The sequence below is a fragment of the Myripristis murdjan genome, chromosome 16, assembly GCF_902150065.1.
Source record: "Myripristis murdjan chromosome 16, fMyrMur1.1, whole genome shotgun sequence".
NCBI classification, from domain to species: Eukaryota; Metazoa; Chordata; class Actinopteri; order Holocentriformes; family Holocentridae; genus Myripristis; species Myripristis murdjan.
Window position 1 is genome coordinate 961315 of NC_043995.1, and position 25070 is coordinate 986384.

Here is a 25070-nt window from a genome sequence, read left to right on the forward strand (position 1 = left end):
CTTTAATAATCCATAACTCCCCGAATTTTTACCCGATTTTCCCACAGTTTGGTTTGTTACAAACAGCAGAGTTTCATTTATGATACAGGATGCTGTCACACATTAAAAATATGTACTTTCATACTGAAAGACTTTATATTATAACAAAAACATATGGTATGGCATATAGATAAATGTATAAATGAATTAATTTTATAATTTAAAAAAGAAACAAGTTTGATTGTTCATTTGAATTTATTTCTCTCTCTTTCTCTCACTCACACACACACACAGGACATCACTGACAATCTGGCCCGTCCTGTCAAAATCATCAGGCTTGAAGTGCTCACTACAGAGCTTTGACGACTCGGTCACAACAAAACCCTCCCGTCTTATAGCAACTTCCCACTGCCTCCTCAAGCCTGTATTACTGGGAAACCTTTAAAAAGAAAAAGAAAAATAAACAGCAAGAGTCAAAGAGAGAGAGAGAGTACCAGTTCCTGCTATAATAGCGTTACATGTAAGTAACGGTGATATAATATTATAAATGGTAAAATAACCAAAATTATTGTTCAGTCTTACTTCTGAAAGGTAATCCCACACGATCTGGTTTAAATCCTGTGCCGGTTATTGCAATCATAAGCTGCACAAAATACCGGCATTTTTGCTAGCTCTCCATTGACTCTGGTTGACTCTGGTGCTAGCCTAGAGTGAAGAGACCCATCCAATATGGCGGCGACGCTGCTCACGTTCCAGCACGTGCTTATTACGCTTAGATACTTCCATGGCGTACTGCTGCCCTCTACTGTTTCGCACGTGTAGCTGCAGGTAGATATGGATAAATGAAAACGAAACTTATGTTCCGCCATCTATTACTGCATACTCGTGTGGTAACTCACCCGTGCTGCACACCTCTGTACCGAACCCAACGCCCTAAATTGGTTGCAACACATGAGAAAACTCTGCTGGTGAAATTTTTTCTCAATCGGACAACATTTACCTCTCTCTCATCGACCTTGAAGTTTAGCCATAGACTTAACACAGTCTTTTTTCACACGTGAATAGGGTAAAAAATTTATCCTATAGGGGAGAGTGGGGTAATTTGTGCCAAGGGGCAAGTAGTGCCACCCCTGTTATCTAGAAAACCATAGAAGAAGTTGGTCATGTGACCACATATTTTTGAAGAGGCATCCATTTCACTCATCCTGCAAAGAAGGGAGACACATGGCTTGAGAGGTAAGCACATTTAAGTTCAAAAAACATTTTTTTGCCCTCCAAAGTAAAATTTCCATGATCGAGGTTTTTTGATTGCTGTGTTTGAACAATTATAGAAAACTTTGAAAACAGTTCACACAGGTTTTAGTACTTTAGTAAGCTACACCATGAGTCTATACAGTTAGCATGATGTTAGCTCAAAACAGCTGGGGGATGCATTTTTCTCAAAATGGTGGGCTTGGGGTAATTTGTGCCAAAGGGCCTTGGGGTAAGTTGTGCCAGTGGCACAACTTGTGATTATATACTATATATTACTTTATTGTATTTTATTGTTATTGTACATTGTCTTCTTACCTTTGATCACTAAAACTATTCAGATTCAGGTGAAGATGATTTTCAGGTACTCATTTTGGAATTTTTATTTTGTTCTGGGTATGTGTTCATGTGGCGCTTGGCCTTGTTATAGAAAAGTGGCCTGTGATCTTGTTAAAATAATAAATAAATGTTAAAAAAAATAATTTTGTATTGAATTTGTTTTGCTTTTATATAGCATTATCATTTGTGAGATTAAAATGATCTGTTTTACTTCAATTATCAATGGCACAATTTACCCCAGTGTATTCTCTCTAATGGCACAATTTACACCGCACCAGGGGCAAGTTGTGCCACAAAACCACTTTTTTTCCGAAAGCTATATTTCTCAAACAGTTTATATAAGATCCAAAGTGATTGTTCCCAGGGATGCACAACATCTTAAACTATATGTGCATATTTTAGTTGGAGGCATTACTGTAATCCCCTCTCTTTAAAGGCACTTTAAGTAAAAATTGGCACTATTTACCCCACTCTCCCCTAGATGTCACCATGAAACTTACTAAGCTGATTACTTATATTAAGCCAAACAAAAAAATGTATTACACGTTCTTTGAAATTCTTTGTTTACATGAGCAAATTTCAAGTTGATCTTTAGCCTCAGTTGCAACATTATCCTTTCCCGAGAATGAAGGTGGAATTGAATAAATAAAAACAACAATCCTTGAAAACAAGTGACAATTCCCAACATGTTAGAATAAACAAGAGAAAACTCAAGAAAAACTTAACAAAATATCCTGATATAAGTAGTTATATTTATATTTAGAAAACCTGGTCCCTAAGGAAATGTTTAACAAAGATTGATCTGGTTGCTTTGATCATCTCTTTTCTTTCTTTTTTGTTTACTTTGTCTGAGAACATATAAATGTTATCTTGCACCTTTTCTCTCTAAATGAGTTGCTAACTTGGAATAAGATTAATCTAATAAGAACTATCCCAAAAAAAGGATTGTTATTCACTCAATTTCACCTTCATTCTCGGGAAAGGATACACAAGAAACACAAGGAATGTCCTGGCCCAAACAAATCTCTTCTGCTTGTTGCCTCTCCTTAGCAGTGGTTTCTTAGCAGCTATTTGACCATGAAGGCCTGATTGGCGCAGTCTCCTCTGCACAGTTGATGTAGAGATCTGTCTGTCTCCAAGTGTTTGAAGCGCTGTCAATAAAGCAAAGGGTGGCTACTCTGAGGAATCTAAAATATAAAACATATATTTAACAAACATATTTAACATTTTCTTCTTTGCTGTATAATTCCATATATCTTGCTTCATATGTTTGATGTCTTCAGTATGTATCTACAATGTAGAAAGTAGTAAAAATAAAGAAAAAACATTGAATGAGAAGGTGTGTGTGTGTATACACACACACACACACACACACACACACACACATATACACATATATGTGTGTGTGTATTCATTTTGTCATTAGGGTAGGGTACTGAGTGTTGATTAATGACAGTTTGGCCACTGTAACTGCAGATACAGTCCATTTTTAATCCACCCTCAGTGTGTCAGGAGTGCCTTGGGCTCCTCACCTTGAGTGTTGATCACTTTCAGTGGCTCTACTGCTTTTGGGACATTCACACCCATCAACAGAGAAATCTCTGCTTTGATGGAGCTAAGGCAGACATCCTTCACATGAGGAGTGCCTTACACCTTTTGCATTTCTCATTTGTACATCCTGAATTCCTCTCCTCATGTCTTAGGCCTGCCCACAGGAGATGCGAGTTAGAAAGCGAGGAAGAAACTCTGAGAGAGGAGTCAAGGCAACAGGCATGCAACAAAATGATACACCCTTGCCTTCTCCAGAATCCTTTTAATGTGCTGACAATTACTTATGATGTACTTCACATCTATAAGTTACTGCTGTCATTTCTCTGACCAAATTATGTTGTATTATAAAAATTGCTCTTAAAGAGATACAATAATAATCCAATATCTCAGCTGAACTTCTTATATTTCGATTCCACTTGGTTGTGAAGGAAAAGTTTTTTGTTTTTGTTTTTTAAAGTGCTGCGTGAATAAACATTATGATGATGATGGTGACAATGGTAATGAGGATGATGATGATGTAGATCTGTCTGAAAGCCTTAAGACCTCAGACCTGATATACTGCTTTTAAGAAATTGACGGTAGTGGGTAAATAGTTTCACATTATTATAATGGCATGGACACAGCAAATGTGGTGCTAGCTGTCAAATTAATCTGATGAGTCAAATGAACTGAGTGGATCAGGAGAGTCAGGCTGTCTGTGAAAAAATTTTGTTTTTTATCCTCCTTTTTTCATAACATGAATGTCTGTCATTAGGGGTGTAACTATTCAATAAACCTTTGACTATTTAAAACAAACATGAAAGTATTTTGACAGTGACACAGTATTTATAATTTTGCCCTTGTAGTATACCACCACATTGGATTTGAAATGGGGTAATCAAGGTGTACCAGTAATTGAAGTGCAGGTTTTCAGCTTTAAGGGGTTGTTCCAGGTTTGAGCAGGCTTTTTCAGATGTTTTTTCATAGGTTTAATCTGGCCTTCCTGTTCTTGAGTGACACCAGTGGTTTGCACCTTGCTGTATACCCTCTGTGTTTATTCTCTCACAAACATCTCTTGACTGTAGATTTGGACAATGATACGCCTACCTCCTCAAGATTTGTTTTTTTTTTCCCCCACTTCCCTAGATGTTGTGAATGGGTTTTTCTTCACCAGGGAAAGAATTCTCTGGTCATCCTCTTTAGATGTCTTTTGTGGTCTTCCAGGCCTTTTGGTGTTGCTGAGCTCACCAGTGCATTCCTGTAACTGTCAGTCACCCTAGAGGTCCAAACAGCACTGGTGATGACTTTGTAGGGTGTTTTGTGAATTTAATGGTTATTATTATTATTATTTTTTTTTATGGTTCAGTTTTACACCCCTTGCTGTCACCTATGTTCAATGTTCACTGAAAACCTAAATAAAACATTAAGAAAACTCTAATAATGATAAATACATCAATGCAAAACCAAAATAATCAACTTATCAGCTAATAGTGATCATACACATTTTCTTCAGGAGATGTTCCTTTTCTAGTTGCAGATATGGTATCCAGCTATTACTCCACCTTCACCTCACTGCAGCAGAGGTTTTCCTACTCAGCTGGCATTACCTGGCACTCTCCACAGGTACTGCTGTGGGTGAGACAATATGATCAGAGTAGCAGCAGGCCACTTACTCAGCCAGTTCCTGAAGTCACTTATTTCTACTCAGGGTTGCTTGGAGTAGGGAACTATCTCAGCATGAACTGGGCAGAAGGCAGGGTGCCAGTCCATCACAGGGCTAGAGTCTGTTTATGTAGAATTTATACAACATAATGTTTAAAAAAAAATAAAAATAAAACAAAAAGTAAAACCTATGTGTACACATGATAGAGTGCACATTTTCTATCAAGTTTCATTTTGTTTTGTATTGTCCGGTGGTTTATGATTTAAGGAAAATTTTATTTGATCAGGTCAAGAACCATCACAATTTTAACTTGAATACAATGAAATAAAGAAAAGTCTTTGTGACAGCTTGTATTTGCAGACATGTTGGAAAAAGCATGGACATTAACAAGTAATGTGCTGTATATTATCCTTTTGCTGTATGGAATCGTGTATGCAGTAGGGAATGATGCTTTATTAACTTAACTGTTTGCTTTCTGAATAGTGAATGCTGGAATTCTAGTTTAATATGTACTATTGTTTCTATGTGTCTTGTGATCCCATATGGAAAGGTCCATGGATCTCCTGGCATGAAACCAAAAAAATCATTCATATAAACTTTATAAGACACAGTGTTGATTTCTATTTCAAAACAATAGAGTGACAGAGAGGCAGAGGCTGATCTTGTCTAATATGTAAACAAACAAGTTTAAATAGAGACATACAATAGAGTGCTGCCTCGCTGCATACACATTTACACAAGAACACAAGAGTTTCATTTGGTTAAAATTTTTACATTTTTAAATCTATAGCTTCTCAATCGGGGGGTGAGGTTGCTGTTCTTTATTGCAGCCCAACTTAATTAAAGATAAGGCTGATAAGACAGCTGGAATTTTATATTAAATGTAGCATACTACAGCGTTAAAGCTTCTGTAGGCGACTTTTTCCTTAAGAATTTTGACAAATCACCTTTCTACAGAGGGGCTGATCCATACTAAATGCACTGAGAAAAAATATCCTGTCTTGGCTCAAGATGGTGCATTTGATCTCCACTGAAAGCAAAAAGCAAAGGTCACATTCCAATAACTTGTCTTGAACAGAGGTGGTAATGGTTACATTGATCAGGGGAGATATTAGGTAATGCTACATAACTAAGAGATGATAGTCACTAGTTGGTGGTTTCACCAAGGGTGGCACTGTGTAGCTGTTTCATCATCCAGTGGGTAGAAGTTGTCAGCTTCTATTTATGAAAGCTGGTTGCTAAACAGGATGCCTGGCTACCCTGAGCGCAGGTCACCAGCAGAGTCACTCTCATCAGAGCTTCTCGCTGGACCAACCTCTGGTAGAACAACCAATGACATATCTACTTGAACATCCTCCTCGTCTGATTGGACCAAAGGCTCATCACTATCTTCACTTGCCACCTCCTCCTCTTGCCCTCTTGCTGCACTCTGGTTAGCTAGCTGGCTGTCTGTGGGCAGGCCTTGGCTCAGTGAGCTTCTTGGAGATTCAGATGGCCAAGACTCAAGGTCTGGACCTGTTATAAAGGATACAAACATGAGTTAACCAAGTCAGTCAGATCGTTAAAGGTATACCCCAACATTCTGGGCAAAATACCAAGACCAATACTAAGATTTACCAAGACTGAGACAAGATATTCAACACCATTTTCACCTCTGTACATCCGGTGGTTCGGTTCCTATGGATAGCATTTCAGATCGGCTTAGCATAAAGACTTAAAGTCTATAGAAGTCGTTAGATGGTTGGAACTATAACCACTGAACACATGTATCCTTCCATCTAATGCAGTGCACCGCTGAAGGTACAGGTAGATCTGGCACCAAGTTGTCTCTCCTTTTGTCCCTTTGGGGTAGTGCTGAAACACTGAAAATCAATTTCTGGCCCACACTTGATTTTATGAGCACCCTTTTCATTTGTTTTGTTTAGAACACTCAAAATCCAAGAATATTATAAAAGAAGCTGATAATACCAGAGCTAACAGTGGACTTGGTGTGCCAGATGTGTGCCAGAAGCCCAATGGCTGGGAATGGCTTGAAAAGGCAATACCCAATATTCATCTTTCATCATTTTACTATCCTAAACCCCAGGCAGCGTTGATTCCTTTGTGACAACACTATATCTGTATACATCTTGCCCCATTTCACACATCACAAGAGAATTAACACCATTTGACAAATATTCTAGTTTCTTCAAAGTCACAGTCACAACAATCTTTTTCTTTGTGGCAGCAAATGCCCATTATGTCACCCAGCCTGCATGGGGGCTTCTTTAAACAGTCTTGAGCTCTCTTTAGTCTACAGAGTGGAACCAGCGGGGCTTACCTGAGGTTAGTGATGATGCAGCACTGATGTCGTCACTTGTGGAGCTGAGGAACTTATCCAGCGCCTCTTGATCTGACACATCAGTTATTGTCAACTGATCTAGAGAACACAGCTGACCTCCTGTTGGCTGTACATCTGCAAACAGACACACCCACACCCATACCCACATAACTCAGCTTTACACAAACACTAAACTTTCATTTAATCTTGCATAATTTAGTTCAGTTAAGTTTGGTTTAGTTCTGTCACCTCTAGGCTGCAGACAGTAGCCATATCACTACAATAACTTATAGTAGCTGTTGTAGTAATGGTAGAAGTATAAGTATCACTTTATAAATCACCTCTTAAAGAGTTACAGTACCTCACAGTTTCTATTTCCCTACCCAACTATTTTGCAAAAGGCAAGCAAATGACTGGGCAGTGCTGTGATGTATAAGGCTGGGGCAGCTTGACAGGAATAATGGTTTGGCCACACAGGACATAGTACTAGGGTTGTGATGATAACCACATTACTGCAATACCACAGTTATGTGATGCCTACCATGGAGTTGAGCTCATTACCGTCATTACTGCATTTTTTTATCAACCAAAAGTCAATGTGAGATATGTGTAATTTTTGTGTGTGTCAAAATGTTGTATCTCCACAACAGAAGGTCATAAAAACATGGGACAAAGACCAGCGTGTTCAGAGATCCTGAAAACCCCTGCTCGGATCTCTGAACCCTGCTTGGTTCAGAGTCGCTTCGGGAGATATGGACCAATTGGCCCCCTGTACAAAGTAAATCGGGAAGGGTGGACTTTTGCAGTTAAGTGCTAAGCCATGGTGGTATGTTGCTTTTAAAATGCACTGAGAAAAAATTATAACCATCACAGCCCTACGGGATACAGTAAGCGACTAATTTCCCCTGAATTCATTTTTTTTATGTGGAGTGATCAAATTGCTGTCCAGAAGATGCTACAATTGCTTGCAAAGTGAAATGGAAGATGATTTGAGGACAAGTACAGGTCAAAGTTTGAAACTTACTTTATGCACATACACAAGGTATTCACTACATGACAACCAACAGCCGTTTGCCAAACTTAAGTCATATTTCCCTGTCCACAGTCAAATTTTTATTGTGCTGCCACGGCTGCTAATGTACCAACATGGCTTTTGATGAAGGCTCTTTCCTCTTTTCTGACATTTTATTATTATAGCCTTTATTTAACCAGGTTAGTCCCATTGAGATCAAAGATCTCTTTTCCAAAGGAGACCTGGCCAAGAGGGCAGCAGCATTGTTATAGTACATTAAAAACAGTAAACAGCACATAAAATTTACAACATTAAAACTTGCTCACATAGAACACATGCATACAGACAAGGTAGACTGCAATGATTTCACCAGGGCTTTAAACTCATTCAGTGTAACAAGGGCTTTAAGTCGAAGATCAGATTGTAATTTATTCCAAGCATTAGGTGCTGAAAACCTAAATGCTTTCTTGCCCAGTTCAGTTTGCACTTTGGGGACAACAAATTGCAGGAGATCCATTGATTGGAGATTGTGACTTCCTCGTTTCCTTGCTAAAAGACGAGACAAATAGGATGGAGTGATACCCAGGATGGTTTTGTACACGAACACATACCAAAGACTGAGGCGTCGAGCACATAAAGACGTCCAGTTAACCTTAGAATAGAGTACACAATGGTGAGTAAGGGGACCGCAGTTGGTAATGAATCTCAGTGCTCCATGATACACACTGTCTAGCATGTGGAGACATTGAGCAGAAGCATTCATATACAACACATCTCCATAGTCAATAACAGGCAAAAAGGTTGTTTCCACTAATTTCTGTTTCACATGAAAGGGAAAGCGGGGCTTGTTTCTATAGTAAAATCCTAACAAAAGTTTCAGTTTTTTTTTGTTTTTTTTTACAACATACTGAATGTGCTCCTTAAAAGACAAGTGCAGAACTGTCTCAGCAGCAACAAGTCTTCCCCATCTCTAGTTATCAAGTTCTATAGCTGCTGGCTGAGCTAGCTGACAATGTGTTTAAGTGCCAGTGCCATCACCTGGGGGCACAAATGAGCAAATCAATCGAAAATCAGTGAACAATCAGTGCCCAGTGTAGGCAACTCCACATATGTGCCAATATGTAGAGATAATAACTGATATTATTGTGTTAACAGATAAAACAGTTGCAGTTAACAGCTCTGAAATGTTTTGGTGTTTCTGACACCATTTAAAAACATATTTTCACAGGCAGACTTTTTGCTTTATTTTCATGTAACTTTACTGAAAATTAGTTACTAGTTACAGTTACTACTTACCTCTCTCAAAAATAATTGAATTACTTTACCAACGACTGCATATAAAAAGTAATTAGTTACTAGGAAAATTAAAATTTGGAATACTTGTCTAAATGTCTTATAAATGTACTCATAGCTACATTATTAGAGTGCATGTCTTGGACACAATACCTGGCAATCAATCTGTTTAGTTTTCTCTGGCTTACAGACTGTGCAGACAAATTTGGGGGTTTAAAATCAAGCCTTAGCTGTTTGGATAGGGTGGTTCCTCTTTGATCAGCGGAGCTAGAACTGGAGTCTTGTAGCTTTGTCTAAATGTCTTATAAATGTACTCATAGCTACATTATTAGAGTGCATGTCTTGGACACAATACCTGGCAATCAATCTGTTTAGTTTTCTCTGGCTTACAGACTGTGCAGACAAATTTGGGGGTTTAAAATCAAGCCTTAGCTGTTTGGATAGGGTGGTTCCTCTTTGATCAGCGGAGCTAGAACTGGAGTCTTGTAGCTTTGTCGAAGTGTGTTGTTTTATTAGGTGATTCAAAAGATTAGAATTACTATTCTTTGATGTGGATAAACTTGTCATACTTGCACATACAACTCACCAGTGTATTGATTTCGAGGAGGGAAAAATAATATCCATATTTCCAAAGCTCAAAATGTCTAAACTGTAGCCCACTGTCTAAGGCTGATTGATTCATTCATTCATCATTCATGGCGCCACCAGTCAGGTGACCTTAGGTCATAAACTGGAAAACAATAGGCTGTGTTTGTCTCCTATCAAGACAAAAGTAACGAGTAACAAGCCCATTTAATTGTCAGTAATCGTAAATCCATTTTTTTATTTGAAAAGGTAATTAGACACGTTTCTAGTTACCATCAAAAGTAGTGGAATTATAGTAAGGCTTTTCTTTGTAATACATTATTTCCAACATGGGTTACCTCTGAGCTGTAGGTATCCAGTAGACAGATAATGTTCCATGTCTTGGTTAAAAGCTTTTTCATAGATTTTCTGTCGATCCTTCAGTTTCTGCTGTGTGGCATGCTCCAGCTCAGCCACCTTCTGGGCATGTTCAGAGTCCAGCTCCACTATAAGCAGGACAAAAAAAAAGTGCTTATATATCAATAAATTTCCTCAGAACCTTTCATATTACAGCACACAATTTTTAGCCTTTGCCCGTCCATTTCCCAAATAACTCGCACATCTGATCACAGTTAATAGTACCCACTGTTGTCAGTGTAAACAGCTGATGAATATTTTTTACTCCCTTTAATGGGCCATATTTTTTCCTATTTTCAAGCAGCTATTTGTTTGTATCCACTCATATCAGTATGAAAACTGTCCTGCAGAAGCTTGAGCCTGCTTAAGGTAATAATCCATAGAGGTGAACATCTTTTACATTTCTAAAGTGATTAAAGCTTGTGTGGGTAACTTTTTGGAGTAGGTGGATTTTTATCAAAATTTGAACTCAGAAAGCTAAAACAGCACCCACGTGAGAACACAGTCCCCCATCATACACTATATTGCCAAAAGTATTCGCTCGGCTGCCTTCACACACATATGAACATGAGTGACATCCCATTCTTAAACCATAGGATTTAATATGATGTGGGCCCATCCTTTGCAGCTATAACAGCTTCAACTCTTCTAGGAAGGCTTTCCACAAGGTTTAGGAGAGCGTTTATGGGAATTTGAGACCATTCTTCCAGAAGTGCATTTGTGAGGTCAGACACTGATGTTGGACAAGAAGGCCTGGCTCGCAGTCTCCGCTCTAATTCATCCCAAAGGTGTTCTCTCGGGTTGAGGTCAGGACTCTGTGCAGGCCAGTCAAGTTCTTCCACACCAAACTGGCTCATCCATGTCTTTATGGACCTTGCTTTGTGCACTGGTGCACAGTCGTGTTGGAACAGGAAGGGCCATCTCCAAACTGTTCCCACAAAGTTGGGAGCATGAAATTGTCCAAAATGTCTTGGTATGCTGAAGCATTAAGAGTTCCTTTCACTGGAACTAAGGGGCCGAGCCCAACGTCCGAAAAACAACCCCACACCATAATCCCCCCTCCACCAAACTTTACACTTGGCACAATGCAGTCAGACAAGTACCGTTCTCTTGGCAACCACCAAATCCAGACTCGTCCATCAGATTGCCAGACGGAGAAGCGTGACTTGTCACTGCAGAGAACACGTGTCCACTGCTCTAGAGTCCAGTGGCGGTGTGCTTTACACCGCTGCATCCGATGCTTTGCATTGTGCTTGGTGATGTAAGGCTTGGATGCAGCTGCTCGGCCATGGAAACCCATTCCATGAAGCTCTCTACGCACTGCTCTTGAGCTAATCTGAAGATCACATGAAGTTTAAAGGTCTCAAGCTATTGACTCTGCAGAAAGTTGGCGTCCTCTGCGCACTATGCGTCTCAGCATCCGCTGACCCCGCTCTGTGATTTTATGTGGCCTACCACTCCGTGGCTGAGTTGCTGTCGTTCCCAATCGCTTCTACTTTGTTATAGTACCACTAACAGTTGATTGTGGAATATTTAGTAGCGAGGAAGTTTCACAACTGGACTTACTGCACAGGTGGCATCCTATTACATTACTATTACAGCACCATGCTGGAATTCACTGAGCTCCTGAGAGCGACCCATTCTTTCACAAATGTTTGTAGAAGTAGTCTGCATGCCTAGGTGCTTGATTTTATACACCTGTGGTCATGGAAGTGATTGGAACACCTGAATTCAATGATTTGGATAGATGAGCGAATACTTTTGGCAATATAGTGTATGTGTGTGGCTCCAATGCAATAAAGGAGTAGGAACTGGCAAGTCTCAGTTATGGTAAGTTAAGATAAATTACTACAGCTAAGGTGGGCTAGGTGGAGTCTTTCTGGGGAGGGGAAGTGAGTGTGTACAACAGCCGTGCACATGTATGTGCACAAGACGTGACGGGACTGAAATCGCAAAGCTTCCTTGAGGTGACTGGTTGCTTGATTCATCCTGAATGAATTTTAACAAATGAGATTACAGCTTCATGAGACCACATTTTTTTCTCAATGTATTTAGCTTGAATTGGATCCTCTGTATTAATGATGATTTGTCAAATTTATGACCAAAAAAGTTACTCACACAATCTTTAACCTATGCATAGTAAGTCTGGCTCTGGAACCAGACACTTGGCTAGGGGCTGGGCTCTCTTCTTGTCCAGAGTTACCTGGGGTAAGAGGCAGCAGGCAGGCCTACTTGTTAACCACCAAAACATGGACCTGCTAGCAGAGCTCCTTACGCCAACATTCACAGATCAACTCTGTAATCGTAACAATACTATATTAAGTTGTTTTATGTAAAGTACTCAAGGTGCTTGTGCTGAATATGTGTGTGCTGTAAAATAGCAAAAAATGTTTGTGGGGTACAGCAGTAACAGTAGCAGTTGCCAGTTTCCTAACTCACCCTTTAGGGCCTCCAGCTCCCTCCTGTTCAAAGAAGAACATTACCTTACTTCAGTAAATTAGTTATCATAATGGCATTTTATTTTTCTGATGTTAGAAACATGACTACATTTACATGCCAGAAGAGAACAGGTAATGTCAAAAGGCAGGTTAAGTTCTTACAAAAGCCCTTCTGGGGACAGATGTTACAAATTGGCATCCACTACAAACACTATGATACTTGCATTCTCATATTTTTACCTGAACCCTTGGGTTAGGGTTGGGGTTAGGGTTAGAGTTAGGGTTAGCAAACCTCAGCAAATTAACTTGATTTCTTTCACAAACATGGGAAAAACATTGGTAAATTAACAAATATAAATAAACAAAAAAATTATAAATTAGATTTATAATTACTAAAATTATATATGTCAATGACAGATCAGTGATGCCAGATCAACTTCAGATTTCTTGTGTTAACAAATTGGTGAAAAAAAAATTACCAGAGAATGAACTGAAAATTAGTAACAAATTAGCATAAAAAACTACCTGAAAACTGGCCAAATACCAAACTATAAAATTATCAAAATATTAAAAACAATCCCAAGAAAAGTATCATTCTAAATACAAATTTAAATATACTGTATATTTAAAATTCAAATTACAAAAAAATTACCATAGAATTACAAATGTCCGATTCAGAAAACTGTTATCACTTCAGAGATACTTTGAAAATAACCTGTGTAAACATGATGAATTCCACTTATTTTTAAATAAATGTGAATTGATGAGACTTGTGAATTATTGTATAATGCCCCAATCCCCAGCAGGGCAAGAATCCTATCTGCCAGGTTTACTGTAACAGGTGAGATTTCCAGCCTACAATGCATTCAGAAAGTATTCAGACCCCCTTCAGTTTTTTCACTTTTGTTATGTTGCAGCCTGATACTATACAATTGTTTAAATTCAGTTTTTTTATCATTATTCTAACCTCAGTACCCTGTAATGACAAAGTGAAAACAGAATTTTAGAAATTTTTGCAAATTTATTAAAAAGGAAAAACTGAAATATCACACTGACATAAATATTCGGACCCTTTGCAAAAACACTTGAAATTTAGCTCAGGTGCCTCCCATTTCTCTTGATGCCTGCAGAGCTCAGAGACAGGATTGTTGCAAGGCACAGGTCTGGGGAAGGCTACAAAAAAGATTCTGCTGCACCGAAGGTTCCCAAGGTACACACCTCTCTATAGAAGGCCAGTATCTCTTGAGATAACTTCTGTTATGATTTGACACTATGTAAATAAAATTGAATTGAACTGAAAGAGGGATCCTGTACCTTTAGCACCTGAACCCTCAAGAATAATAAGACGGCACTATACTTTTGCCAATAACAACAGGGTTCCAACATGGGAACCATTAATAATTTCAATATTTTGGTGTCATACCTCTTCTTCTTCTTATAGTTGTCCAGCTGGTTTATTTGATATTGTTTAAATCTCTGCTGTTCACACTGGCAACACAGAGTCTCCAGGTAAACCAGCCTGCTCTCCATTTCCTCAAAGTCACCTTCCAAATGGGCTGTGGACACAGACATACAGTTTTGGCAGTTATTACTGGTTCATGGTGATGTTTTGACAGTGATAACTATTCCAAAAAAGAAAATGAAAGTTGAAATGAGCAAAAAACAAAAGTCAAAGTGAAAAGAAACTTCAACAATTGATATTTATAGTTAAATGCAGATAAAAGCTTGTCTTTCAAACAAATAGAATGCTGCTAATTAATTTGTTTATTTCATTTGTTATAAAAACTTAAAAAGGACAATTTCAGTACTCATCAGGTTGCATTTGTGGGACACAGAGTAATGTGAAGCATGTTAATGGACACTGGGCACCCCTCATTCTCATGTATTACTTTTCATTATTAGAGTTTATTATTTTGTCTGCTGATATTCTGATTATTTGCAATCTCAACTGTAATATTGTGGTGGGTTAATGTACGGTTATCATGAGTAAAGCTCACACAGGCACTTTGGGCAGCCAGGGGTCCTCAGGGGTCCTCTAAACAAGGTGCGGGCGGCTGTGCCATTCAGTAGACAGACAGCCTGCAGCTAGCAGCGAAGTTGCTGATGTGCATGTTTCTGTATTTTCAGGTGAGCAAAAGTGGCACAAAGATGTATAAAAGTAGCGACACGGATGTATAATGAATGTGTACGAGTTATGGATTGGTTGTAAATTGGTTGAATTTCCCCTTGTGGGATTAATAAAGTGTAACTTACTTACTTACTTACTTAATGTAAATATAAGATTTATATCACAGTTTGCAAGTTAATTAACAACCATGATGATGGAGAAAATGCTTCACCGAACGTTAGTAATTCGCTGAGGAAAATAATGTAACTGTCTGTGGCTTACTAAAATATGAGTTGTGTGAATGTGCAGAATATTGTGAATGTGAGTTTATTTTGAGGAATATAACGGAAACTGATATTTGTGTTTCTTGCAAGGTTAATGGTGAATATAGATGCATGCCATTCAATAGACAGACAGCCTGCAGCTAGCAACAAAGTTGCTGATGTGCGTGTGTTTCTGTATTTTCAGCGCAAAGAAAGAGTAAAGAAACGGTAAAAACTCATGCACGCTTGGAAGTCCCCTTATTGTGTCCAAGTGTGCAACACATTTTTGTCTTCTGTACCATGGGACGCATCCATCCAAGCACGTCTTTCCAAGCTGCTTGTCCAGTCAATTGCATGTACATTGCTTGACTGTAAATAAAAGGGTTTTATGGCAGTGGCCGTTGCAGCAACACTTGAGCAAAAATACGTATGTCTGGGGATTACTGAGCATACATATGGCTCTCTACCCAACTCACAATTTCCAGAGTGGAGTCAGAGTTGGCCTTTCAATACAATCTTCTCTTCATTTGCTCCACCCCTCAGCTCTTACGGTGCACAGGAGTGATGTGCAGACTGCCCATAGCTGCCAACACTCCCGTTTTTCCCGGGTTTCTCCCGTATTTTAGACTCATCTCCTGCCGCCCTCCCGTTTTGTCTTTTCTCCCGGGAATCTCCTGTAATTTACAAGCCCCAATTTTGTTTGTTAATAATAATGAGAAGTGCACAATAACAAAGGTTTTATTTTGAAAGCTCAGACCGGGAGCCGCCGCAGCTCCGTTACTTTAACAGAAGCTGAAACACACGGCAAAATGTTTTTAACTGTAAATAAAAGTGCACGTTTTCCAGCCTGCGTCAGACAATGCCGAGTTTACTGACTAATTATTAAAAACCTGGAAGTGTTGTAAATCTGAACCCGCTCGGCAGGCACTAATATCCCCACACATCTTCTGCTGCTCCCCCCGCCCCCAGCACAAAAATCTCCTGGATTTTACTACTCAAATGTTGGCAGGTATGGGACTGCCAGTGTTTCAAAAGTGAGTGGGGTGGAATGTTCAGGAGTAAGACTTTTGTTTATTCATTCATTCATTCATAAATTTATTTATTTATTTGAATTTATTGTTTTTCCCCCGTTTTTACACATTACAAATTTGGGTTTTTTTTGTGCTAATTTTATTGTACTTTATTATTAAGTATATATATTATTATGTGCTTGCCTTTAGGCAGACACATCTTATTATCTTACATAAATATTATTTTTTATTATGTGCCTGCTTTGTAATGCAAAGAACATATTTTATTTTTATATTTTACATATTACCCATCAAAATGTTCAGTGTGTTCTCTTCTATCCAGCTATCTAAAGTGTAAAGGGTACCGACAACTACTTTGGATGTTACGGCCGTCAGAAGGCAGCAGTGAGTACGTTTACATGCACACCATATTCCTGTTTTAACTGGAATATTCGCAATATTCTGGTTGCGCACATGTCATGTAAACATGCACCGAACCCGATTAAGGTCATATTCCGGTTGGAGAGAATTCCGAATAAGACCCCTGGCATATGCCTCAGGGTTCCTACAGGTTTCTTCAAGTTAAATTTGAGTCTTTTTAAGACCTTTTTAAGACCATTTATATCAAAAATGAATACCTATTTCTCGGCCTATTTCACAGCCCTATTTCTTAATGGCACTAAGGAGGACTGCGCCTTTCAATTTCGTTGTGCTCGTTGCAATGACAATAAAGACATTCTATTCTATTCTATTCTAAAAATGAACACCTTGAATTTCGAGCAATCATTTATGTATTTATTAAGTGTATATTTAAGAGTTGCAGAACATAATAAATTATCTTGAAGGAGTAGATGTTTACCAGTAAGCTTGACTCCAATAATTTAACATGTTAAATTATTATTTGTTTTAAAAATGTAAATTACTTAGCAAACAGACTTAACAATTCAACTACCAATGAATGAGCAGTAGTATGCATGTGATAACACAGATTGAAAAATAAGCCAAAGTGATACCTCTTCTCTGAATAGACAAGCTAAGCCAGTGTGCTGCTGTTAGCCAGTGAAAATACAGCGGAGTGGCAACTCTTCACTTTGTTACACAATCTATGTCAGGGCGCTGCTGTAGCTGGAGAGTTTCTCTGCCCTTTGGCTCGTGCGGTGCCGGTGCAGCTGTTATGTCAAATTCCGCGTTAGAAATAGATTACGTTTTATTTGGCTAATCTGCACGCTTCACACAAGTCACCCAAATGGCCAATGGATCACTGGTATTTGCGAGCGCTTGTGTTTTTCGCGCTAGGCGATTCATACATTCCACCACCGCCTAGCCTACAGCGGATGTGTTGCGGCTGAAAGCCATCCTCTCAGCGTTCACGCAGAAACTATTCGCTGCAGTGACTGGTTAATTCCGTTGTCAGTATTTCATGACGTATGGCCCAGTGCCCGCCTAACTCCCTCCGGACAATCCAAGCTAGCATCAACAACAGATTCCTAAAGGAGCCGCAGATTGAATATGTCGATGTGCGTTTTTTCCCCGTTCCTCGTTCATTTGATCTAGGCGGTTGGTGAAAACGTCTAGGCGGTGCGCCTAAGAAATTATAAGGCAGGGAAAACCCTGATCATTTAAAAACTTTATTTTATATTTACTCGGGTTATCTTTGTCTAATATCAAAATTTGTTTGATGATCTGAAACATTTAAGTGTGACAAATATGCAAAAAAATAAGAAATCAGGAAGGGGGCAAATACTTTTTCACAGCACTGTATCTGTCAACACCTTTGGAAAAGGTGGAGCTGTAAGCTGGAGGTCCAATGGATAAAGTTTATAACTGCCATGCCAGAGTCCATGGTCTTTTAACTCACCACTCGGCTTGGCACAAAGGAGGCCAGCCCCTGTTTCCTGCCTGCCATCGAGGGAGCACATTCCATCACCAACATGTTCACGTGCTTCAAGTTCAACTTGTTCTCCTCAAAGAACAAAGCAATTTTTTGGGGGGTAAAATTTCAACGGTCGTGTGTCCCTTCAAGGGAATTAGTCCAAACAAATCCTCTCAAAAGCATTCCCCATCAAAGAATCAAACACAGAGGCACAGCTGTGCAACATCGCTGTTGTCTGTTGATTCATCCATGGCCAAAGACATCACCTCAGCCTTTCTCAGTTTGTCCAAAAGCGTCTAAAAAATGTTCAGTGCAGGGCCCTCGACTCTCCACATATATGACGTGTAAAGATATTGGAATTTGCTTGATCAAATCAATTATACTTTTTTGGGTTTTCTCATCGGTAACCACATCCTTGATTGATGCCAGCATACACTCCTTGACAGTCTGAGTCTATAAAAGGCTTTTTTTTGCCCAACATCCATGCTATTCATAACAATGCTGATGTTGCTCTCTCTTGATCCGTACAGGCCTGAAACAGGGTGTCACATCTTTGCTCATAACAGGATTTAAGCAGAAAAAAAACTCTGGCAGCAGAGCCCGGTGGGAAAGTTGGCATCAAAGTTAGTATGCTCTATCTTGAAATGCCTCTGACATTATACTCTTTACACACCATGAGGCACTTGATGCAGATTAAGCACACAGGCTTCACATCAACAGCAATAAAAACATACTTCTCTGTCCATGTGCCTATTTTCTGAGTCAACTTTTTTTTTTTTAAGGTAGAGAGAGACATTTTGTCTTACTAGCAAGCCAAATGCTTAGCTCGGAGAAGTGAAAGCAGAGCACATGCAGCATGCATGGGTGAATTTGATCGGTCCAGTATGGTCCCTAAAAATAGTGGTGCAACCAAAACAGGTAGTTGCATTTAGTCCACTCAAAGGACCAGCACAAAACACCTTGAGTGTTAGACCTGGCCCGGTGGCAATTGGATAGCATGGTTCTAGAACATTACCTCTGTCTCTGGGCAGACAATGACAGGCCTGACTCTCTTTGGCTAGTTGACACAAGCAAGGCCAGAGATACACACGTGACTCTATATCTCACCTTTTCTGTATCAGTGGCCACTTGCACTGCTGCGACTACATCCTAGCCATGACCCCTACCCAACTAGCAAGTCCCTAGGAACCACCCTAAACACACTAGGAACTCACTAGCAACCACCCATAACACACTAGCAATCCCCTAGCAACCACCCATAACACACTAGCAATCCCCTAGCAACCACCCATAACACACTAGCAATCCCCTAGCAACCACCCTTAATACTATAGCAACCGCCTACCAACACCACAGACCACTCAAAAAACCATAGCCATTATTATTATTATTATTATTATTATTATTATTAGTGTTGTTGTTACTAGCACTACATCTGCCACCAAAGGTGAATGGGCATTATGTTTTCACCTCTGTTTGTCAGTGTGGATTTGAATGAAAGCTTCACTCAATACCTGGAAACAGGTATTGAGTGAAGGCTGACCTGATTAAATCTAGGTCGAAGGTCAGGTCAAGATCGCCCATAAGTCAAAATTCACATTCTGGGCAGTATCTTCAAAACAAAGCAGTGTAGAAAGACACAGCTGGTTGCATTATGTTGATGTGAGGGACTGTGCAGCGTGGTGGAAACAGCTGTCTCTGAATGTTATTATTATTATTATCACTAGTATTATTAATCTGCATTTTGTAATGCCTGTTAGAGACCCCATACCTATCCTAGTTGTGATAGCATTGAGTTCGCTGATGAAACCTGGCATGGTCTGTAGCTGCTCCTGTAGTTGTGTCACTGCTGCTCTCCTCCTCTCCCAGTGAACTGACAGCATCACCACCTCCCTGTCCACGGCCTGAAAACAGATGGAGAGGTGGAGAGAAGGAATCCAGAAAGGCAGCGGGCCAGAAATATGCTACAAACACAAGCTCCAACAATATATGCAGCATCAAAACTCCGGATATTACCACACTGCAAAAACGCAAAATCTTACCAAGATTATTTGTCTTATTTCAAGTCAAAAATGTCTTATTTCTGGTCAAAATATCTCATTACACTTAAAATAAGACATGATCACCTCAGAAGTAACTTGTTTTTAGACAATTTTCAGTCCTTTCAAGTGAAAATTCACTTGAAACGAGTGAAAATGTCCTTGTTTCATTGGCAAAATTTGCCAGTGGAAAAAGTGAAAATTCACTTGAAATAAGTGAAAATTAGCTAGAAAAAAGCAACAAATTTTGCCAATGAAACAAGCAAATTTTCACTTGTTTCAAGCAAATTTTCACTTGAAACAAGCGACAATTGTCTAAAAACAATTTACTTCTGAGCTGATCATGTCTTATTTTAAGTGTAATGAGATATATTGACTAGTAATAAGACATTTTTGACTTGAAATAAGACAAATAATCTTGGTAAGATTTTGAGTTTTTGCAGTGCAATAGCAAAAACAAAGAACAAGTCTACACAGAACAGAGCTACTGAAAACTAGAACTAGAACTTGAACTGCAGGAAAAACAAGAAGTCACCAAGACTTTCCCAGGTTCATTTAAAACTTATGACATTTACAATATTCCATTGGCATGCCAATTCTTATTATAAATTGTTTTTCTTTTAATATTTGTTATAGAGTATTTGTGATTTTATATATGGTTTCTATGTGAAGAAAAATTATACTTGTATATTATTGGTAAGCAGGATAACAAAACTTCTTTCTGAAAATATATGAACTTAAGTGGCATTTAATTAATTTTAAAATTGCATTTCAAGAGAAATTCTGTTTGCTTGAAAATTAGGTTGAGTATATTACTAGCTTTAATTAAGGTAAACTTGAAAGTCTGGAATATGGAGTTTGCTTGTAAATCCCTATGCTACATACAGTACAGGCCAAAAGTTTGGACACACCTTCTCATTCAATGCGTTTTCTTTATTTTCATGACTATTTACATTGTAGATTCCAACTGAAGGAATCAAAACTATGAATGAACACATGTGGAGTTATGTACTTAACAAAAAAAGGTGAAATAACTGAAAACATGTTTTATATTCTAGTTTCTTCAAAATAGCCACGCTTTGCTCTGATTACTGCTTTGCACACTCTTGGCATTCTCTCGATGAGCTTCAAGAGGTAGTCACCTGAAATGGTTTTCACTTCACAGGTGTGCCATATCAGGGTTAATTAGTGGAATTTCTTGCTTTGTCAATGGAGTTGGGACCATCAGTTGTGTTGTGCAGAAGTCAGGTTACTACACAGCCGACAGCCCTATTGGACAACTGTTAAAATTCATATTATGGCAAGAACCAATCAGCTAACTAAAGAAAAACGAGTGGCCATCATTACTTTAAGAAATGAAGGTCAGTCAGTCCGGAAAATTGCAAAAACTTTAAATGTGTCCCCAAGTGGAGTCACAAAAACCATCAAGCGCTACAACGAAACTGGCACACATGAGGACCGACCCAGGAAAGGAAGACCAAGAGTCACCTCTGCTTCCGAGGACAAGTTCATCCGAGTCACGAGCCTCAGAAATCGCAAGTTAACAGCAGCTCAGATCAGAGAGCAGATAAATGCCACACGGAGTTCTAGCAGCAGACCCATCTCTAGAACAACTGTTAAGAGGAGACTGCGCAAATCAGGCCTTCATAGTCAAATAGCTGCTAGGAAACCACTGCTAAGGAGAGGCAACAAGCAGAAGAGATTTGTTTGGGCCAAGAAACACAAGGAATGGACATTAGACCAGTGGAAATCTGTGCTTTGGTCTGATGAGTCCAAATTTGACATCTTTGGTTCCAACCGCCGTGTCTTTGTGAGACGCAGAAAAGATGAACGGATGGATTCCACATGCCTGGTTCCCACTGTGAAGCATGGAGGAGGGGGTGTGAAGGTGTGGGGGTGTTTTGCTGGTGACACTGTTGGGGATTTATTCAAAATTGAAGGCACACTGAACCAGCATGGCTACCACAGCATCCTGCAGCAACATCCTGCAGCAACATGCCATCCCATCCGGTTTGCGTTTAGTTGGACCATCATTTATTTTTCAACAGGACAATCACCCCAAACAGACCTCCAGGCTGTGTAAGGGCTATTTGACCAAGAAGGAGAGTGATGGAGTGCTGCGGCAGATGACCTGGCCTCCACAGTCACTGGACCTGAACCCGATCGAGATGGTTTGGGGTGAGCTGGACTGCAGAGTGAAGGCAAAGGGGCCAACAAGTGCTAAACACCTCTGGGAACTCCTTCAAGACTGTTGGAAAACCATTTCAGGTGACTACCTCTTGAAGCTCATGGAGAGAATGCCAAGAGTGTGCAAAGCAGTAATCAGAGCAAAGGGTGGCTATTTTGAAGAAACTAGAATATAAAACATATTTTCAGTCATTTCACCTTTTTTTGTTAAGTACATAACTCCACATGTGTTCATTCATAGTTTTGATTCCTTCAGTGAGAATCTACAATGTAAATAGTCATGAAAATAATCCCATAACCCATGAAAACGCGTTGAATGAGAAGGTGTGTCCAAACTTTTGGCCTGTACTGTAAGTCAACACACAAGTACAAAAACCCTCTTGACAGAGCTTTTTCTCTTTCAAAAAACACTAGCTGTGATCACATCATGAGAGGGCACAATAGAACAGAACAGTGCTGAGCCTACCTCCGCAGTCTGAGCACAATCTTTAGCTCTTTTATGGAGCAGAACCCAGCTCTCCTCATACCTACACACACACACGCAATTGAAACCAATATCAGGATACACTGACCATTAAGTCATTTCTATATGACAAACATGATGCATAACATTGACCTTCACTGTGCTAGAGTGCATTTTGTGTGTATACACATGTGCTTGTGCAGAAACCTGCTGAGGAGCTCCAATCCAGCAGTGAACTGAGGAATGTTTTCTTCAAACCTGAGCAACAAAGAACAATGACACATTATCTACTGGGAGAGGGGGAAAAAAAAACAATTCACTCAAGTATTGCCATTCTTGTTTTTTTGTTTTTGTTTTTTGTTTTTTAAATTTTTATGGATTTAACTATCATGTCATGCTAGGTTATTGGCAAGGGGATTAAATATTGCTCCAAAGTTCAGCTAAATTTTGGTGAGGGGAAAAACAGGCATTTTCAAGGAGGTCCCTTGACCTCTGACCTCCAGATATCTGAATGAAAATGGGTTCTCTGGGCAGCCACAGCTCTCCCCTTTGCAGACAAGCATACGGTTCCAGCCCTATTATCTAAACACTACACAATACACACCTACATACATAAATGATATGCTTCTTCTCACCTTGGTCTCCTCTTGACTTTGGAATCTTTAGACTTATCCCCTAAGGTCTTCATACTGAAAGACAGGAAAAGGGTTCAGGTTTAGCTCAGGACTTCATTGTCTTCATTGTTACCAGGTCCTTTCAGGGTCCGACGTTAAGGTTTTTTCCTACTTGCCCTGCCAGGCAAGTAGGAAAAAACCTACTCGCCCGGCAGGGAAAGTGCTTCTCAAATCCACTTGCCCCCCCTAAATTCCTACTTGCTCTGCCTAAGACAAGCTTTTTTTCTGCCTGTGATGCATACTTTAGCTCATGACTAATTTCTTACTAAAATCCAATCTGTGTACAACACTACACAGCACTTCTTGCTTCAGAAAGCAGTATTTAGTATTAATTACATTACCAGGGGTGATAGTGGAAAAAAATCCTGAGCCTGAACTGTCTTCTGTTCCCGGGGGGTGCAAATTTCATCATATAACATATATAACATAATGAAAATAACATTATATACAAATAACCCTAATGACTATTTTGTAACTATCTATTGCCACATAGCTCCCATTCTCCTCTATCCAAGCCCAGCGCCATTTATTCTTTACCCTCTTAACCCTGTAATTAAGCTAACCTTTCCACACCATCGGAAAAGCATAGGCGGAGTTTGCCCCCCCCCCCCAGCGCAAATTTCAAACTCCGCCTATGCGGAAAAGCTCCGGTTCTCTGCTTTCAGAAACCCTCTGATTTTTTTTCAATCGCCCCATTGGTTCAGGAGTCGGTATGAGAAGCTCATATTACAAACATGTGACACACCGGGGACTCTTCTGTGATTGGACGGTCGAAGTTTCAGTCGTCCTACAGAGTTACCGTAATGGTACTGTGTATAGGCGCAAAGCATCGTTTCTCCAGTTTCCGACATGTTTTTTTTTTTTTTTTTTTAAGTTTCTGTATGTCATAAACAGTCTAGGAGAGGTCGATATGTAAAGTAGGCTTGCCGAATCCGGTCGGCGCCGACATCATCAGTTTAAGAGACATCTTTGCTGTCTTCCCCGGGCTTCATGAACCTGCAGTCCATCCTGTGGGTTGCAGTGCGTCACTGTAGGCTAACATGGCTCACTTTCGATGGCACATGGAGCGCCTGACTGTCAACACCCAAGTCCCGCCCCCGCCCTACTTCTGATTGGCTAGTAGGCCTATTGCTGCGCTTCTATTGGATCCAGAGAAATGTCTGTTAGATAAATCTGGGTGAGCCCAGATTTTTTTTTCCGCAGTCACGCCGGTACGCCGGAGATCCGGCACAACGCTGGATTGCTATCATCCCTGCATTACATTACATTTAACTGGCAGTCAGTGCAATGTTTTAATGCTATTTCATATTTGAACATCCCTCTTTTTAACAGGGCATTGGATAGATTTAGCATGGCTGTCTAAGTCCTGCCTTCAGTAGCTGTTGTTTCCGCGGAAAAAGGATCCTGTTTTATCTGCTTTCGCCGGGAACTCTCTGCAAATAGTGCAGGACATAGTCAATTTTGTTGGATCATACTTGACCCAGGAATGAATTTCTTTCCACGAAGGGAGGAAAGTTCTACGCCGTTTTTCACTCTCGTAGGTAGGGCTGTGTGATTAGTCAATTTTAAATCGAAATCGGATTAATTAGTCAAGACGATGTTAAAAAAAAGGAAAATCTTAAAATTGATTTTCCTCTCGCATGCTTCC

At 39.6% G+C, this 25070-nt stretch overlaps 1 protein-coding gene across 2 annotated transcripts in view; it reads right to left on the reverse strand.

Annotated features, from left to right (window-relative positions):
- Window positions 1-5016: 5016 nt before the first annotated feature.
- The window catches only part of LOC115373226 (dysbindin-A-like), a 28341-nt gene continuing 8287 nt past the window's right edge, over window positions 5017-25070 (reverse strand). Inside the window, exons 2-10 of one of the 2 annotated variants that reach the window (XM_030071504.1) lie at window positions 23384-23437; window positions 22956-23006; window positions 22752-22812; window positions 19831-19963; window positions 14230-14362; window positions 12808-12830; window positions 10311-10457; window positions 7083-7217; window positions 5017-6277 (exon numbers count right to left, since the gene is read on the reverse strand). In XM_030071504.1, the coding sequence (XP_029927364.1) occupies window positions 6018-6277; window positions 7083-7217; window positions 10311-10457; window positions 12808-12830; window positions 14230-14362; window positions 19831-19963; window positions 22752-22812; window positions 22956-23006; window positions 23384-23437 (997 nt within the window). In that variant the 3' untranslated portion in view covers window positions 5017-6017. The remainder of the gene's footprint in view (window positions 6278-7082; window positions 7218-10310; window positions 10458-12807; window positions 12831-14229; window positions 14363-19830; window positions 19964-22751; window positions 22813-22955; window positions 23007-23383; window positions 23438-25070) is intronic. The other variant, XM_030071505.1, reaches the window with a different exon arrangement.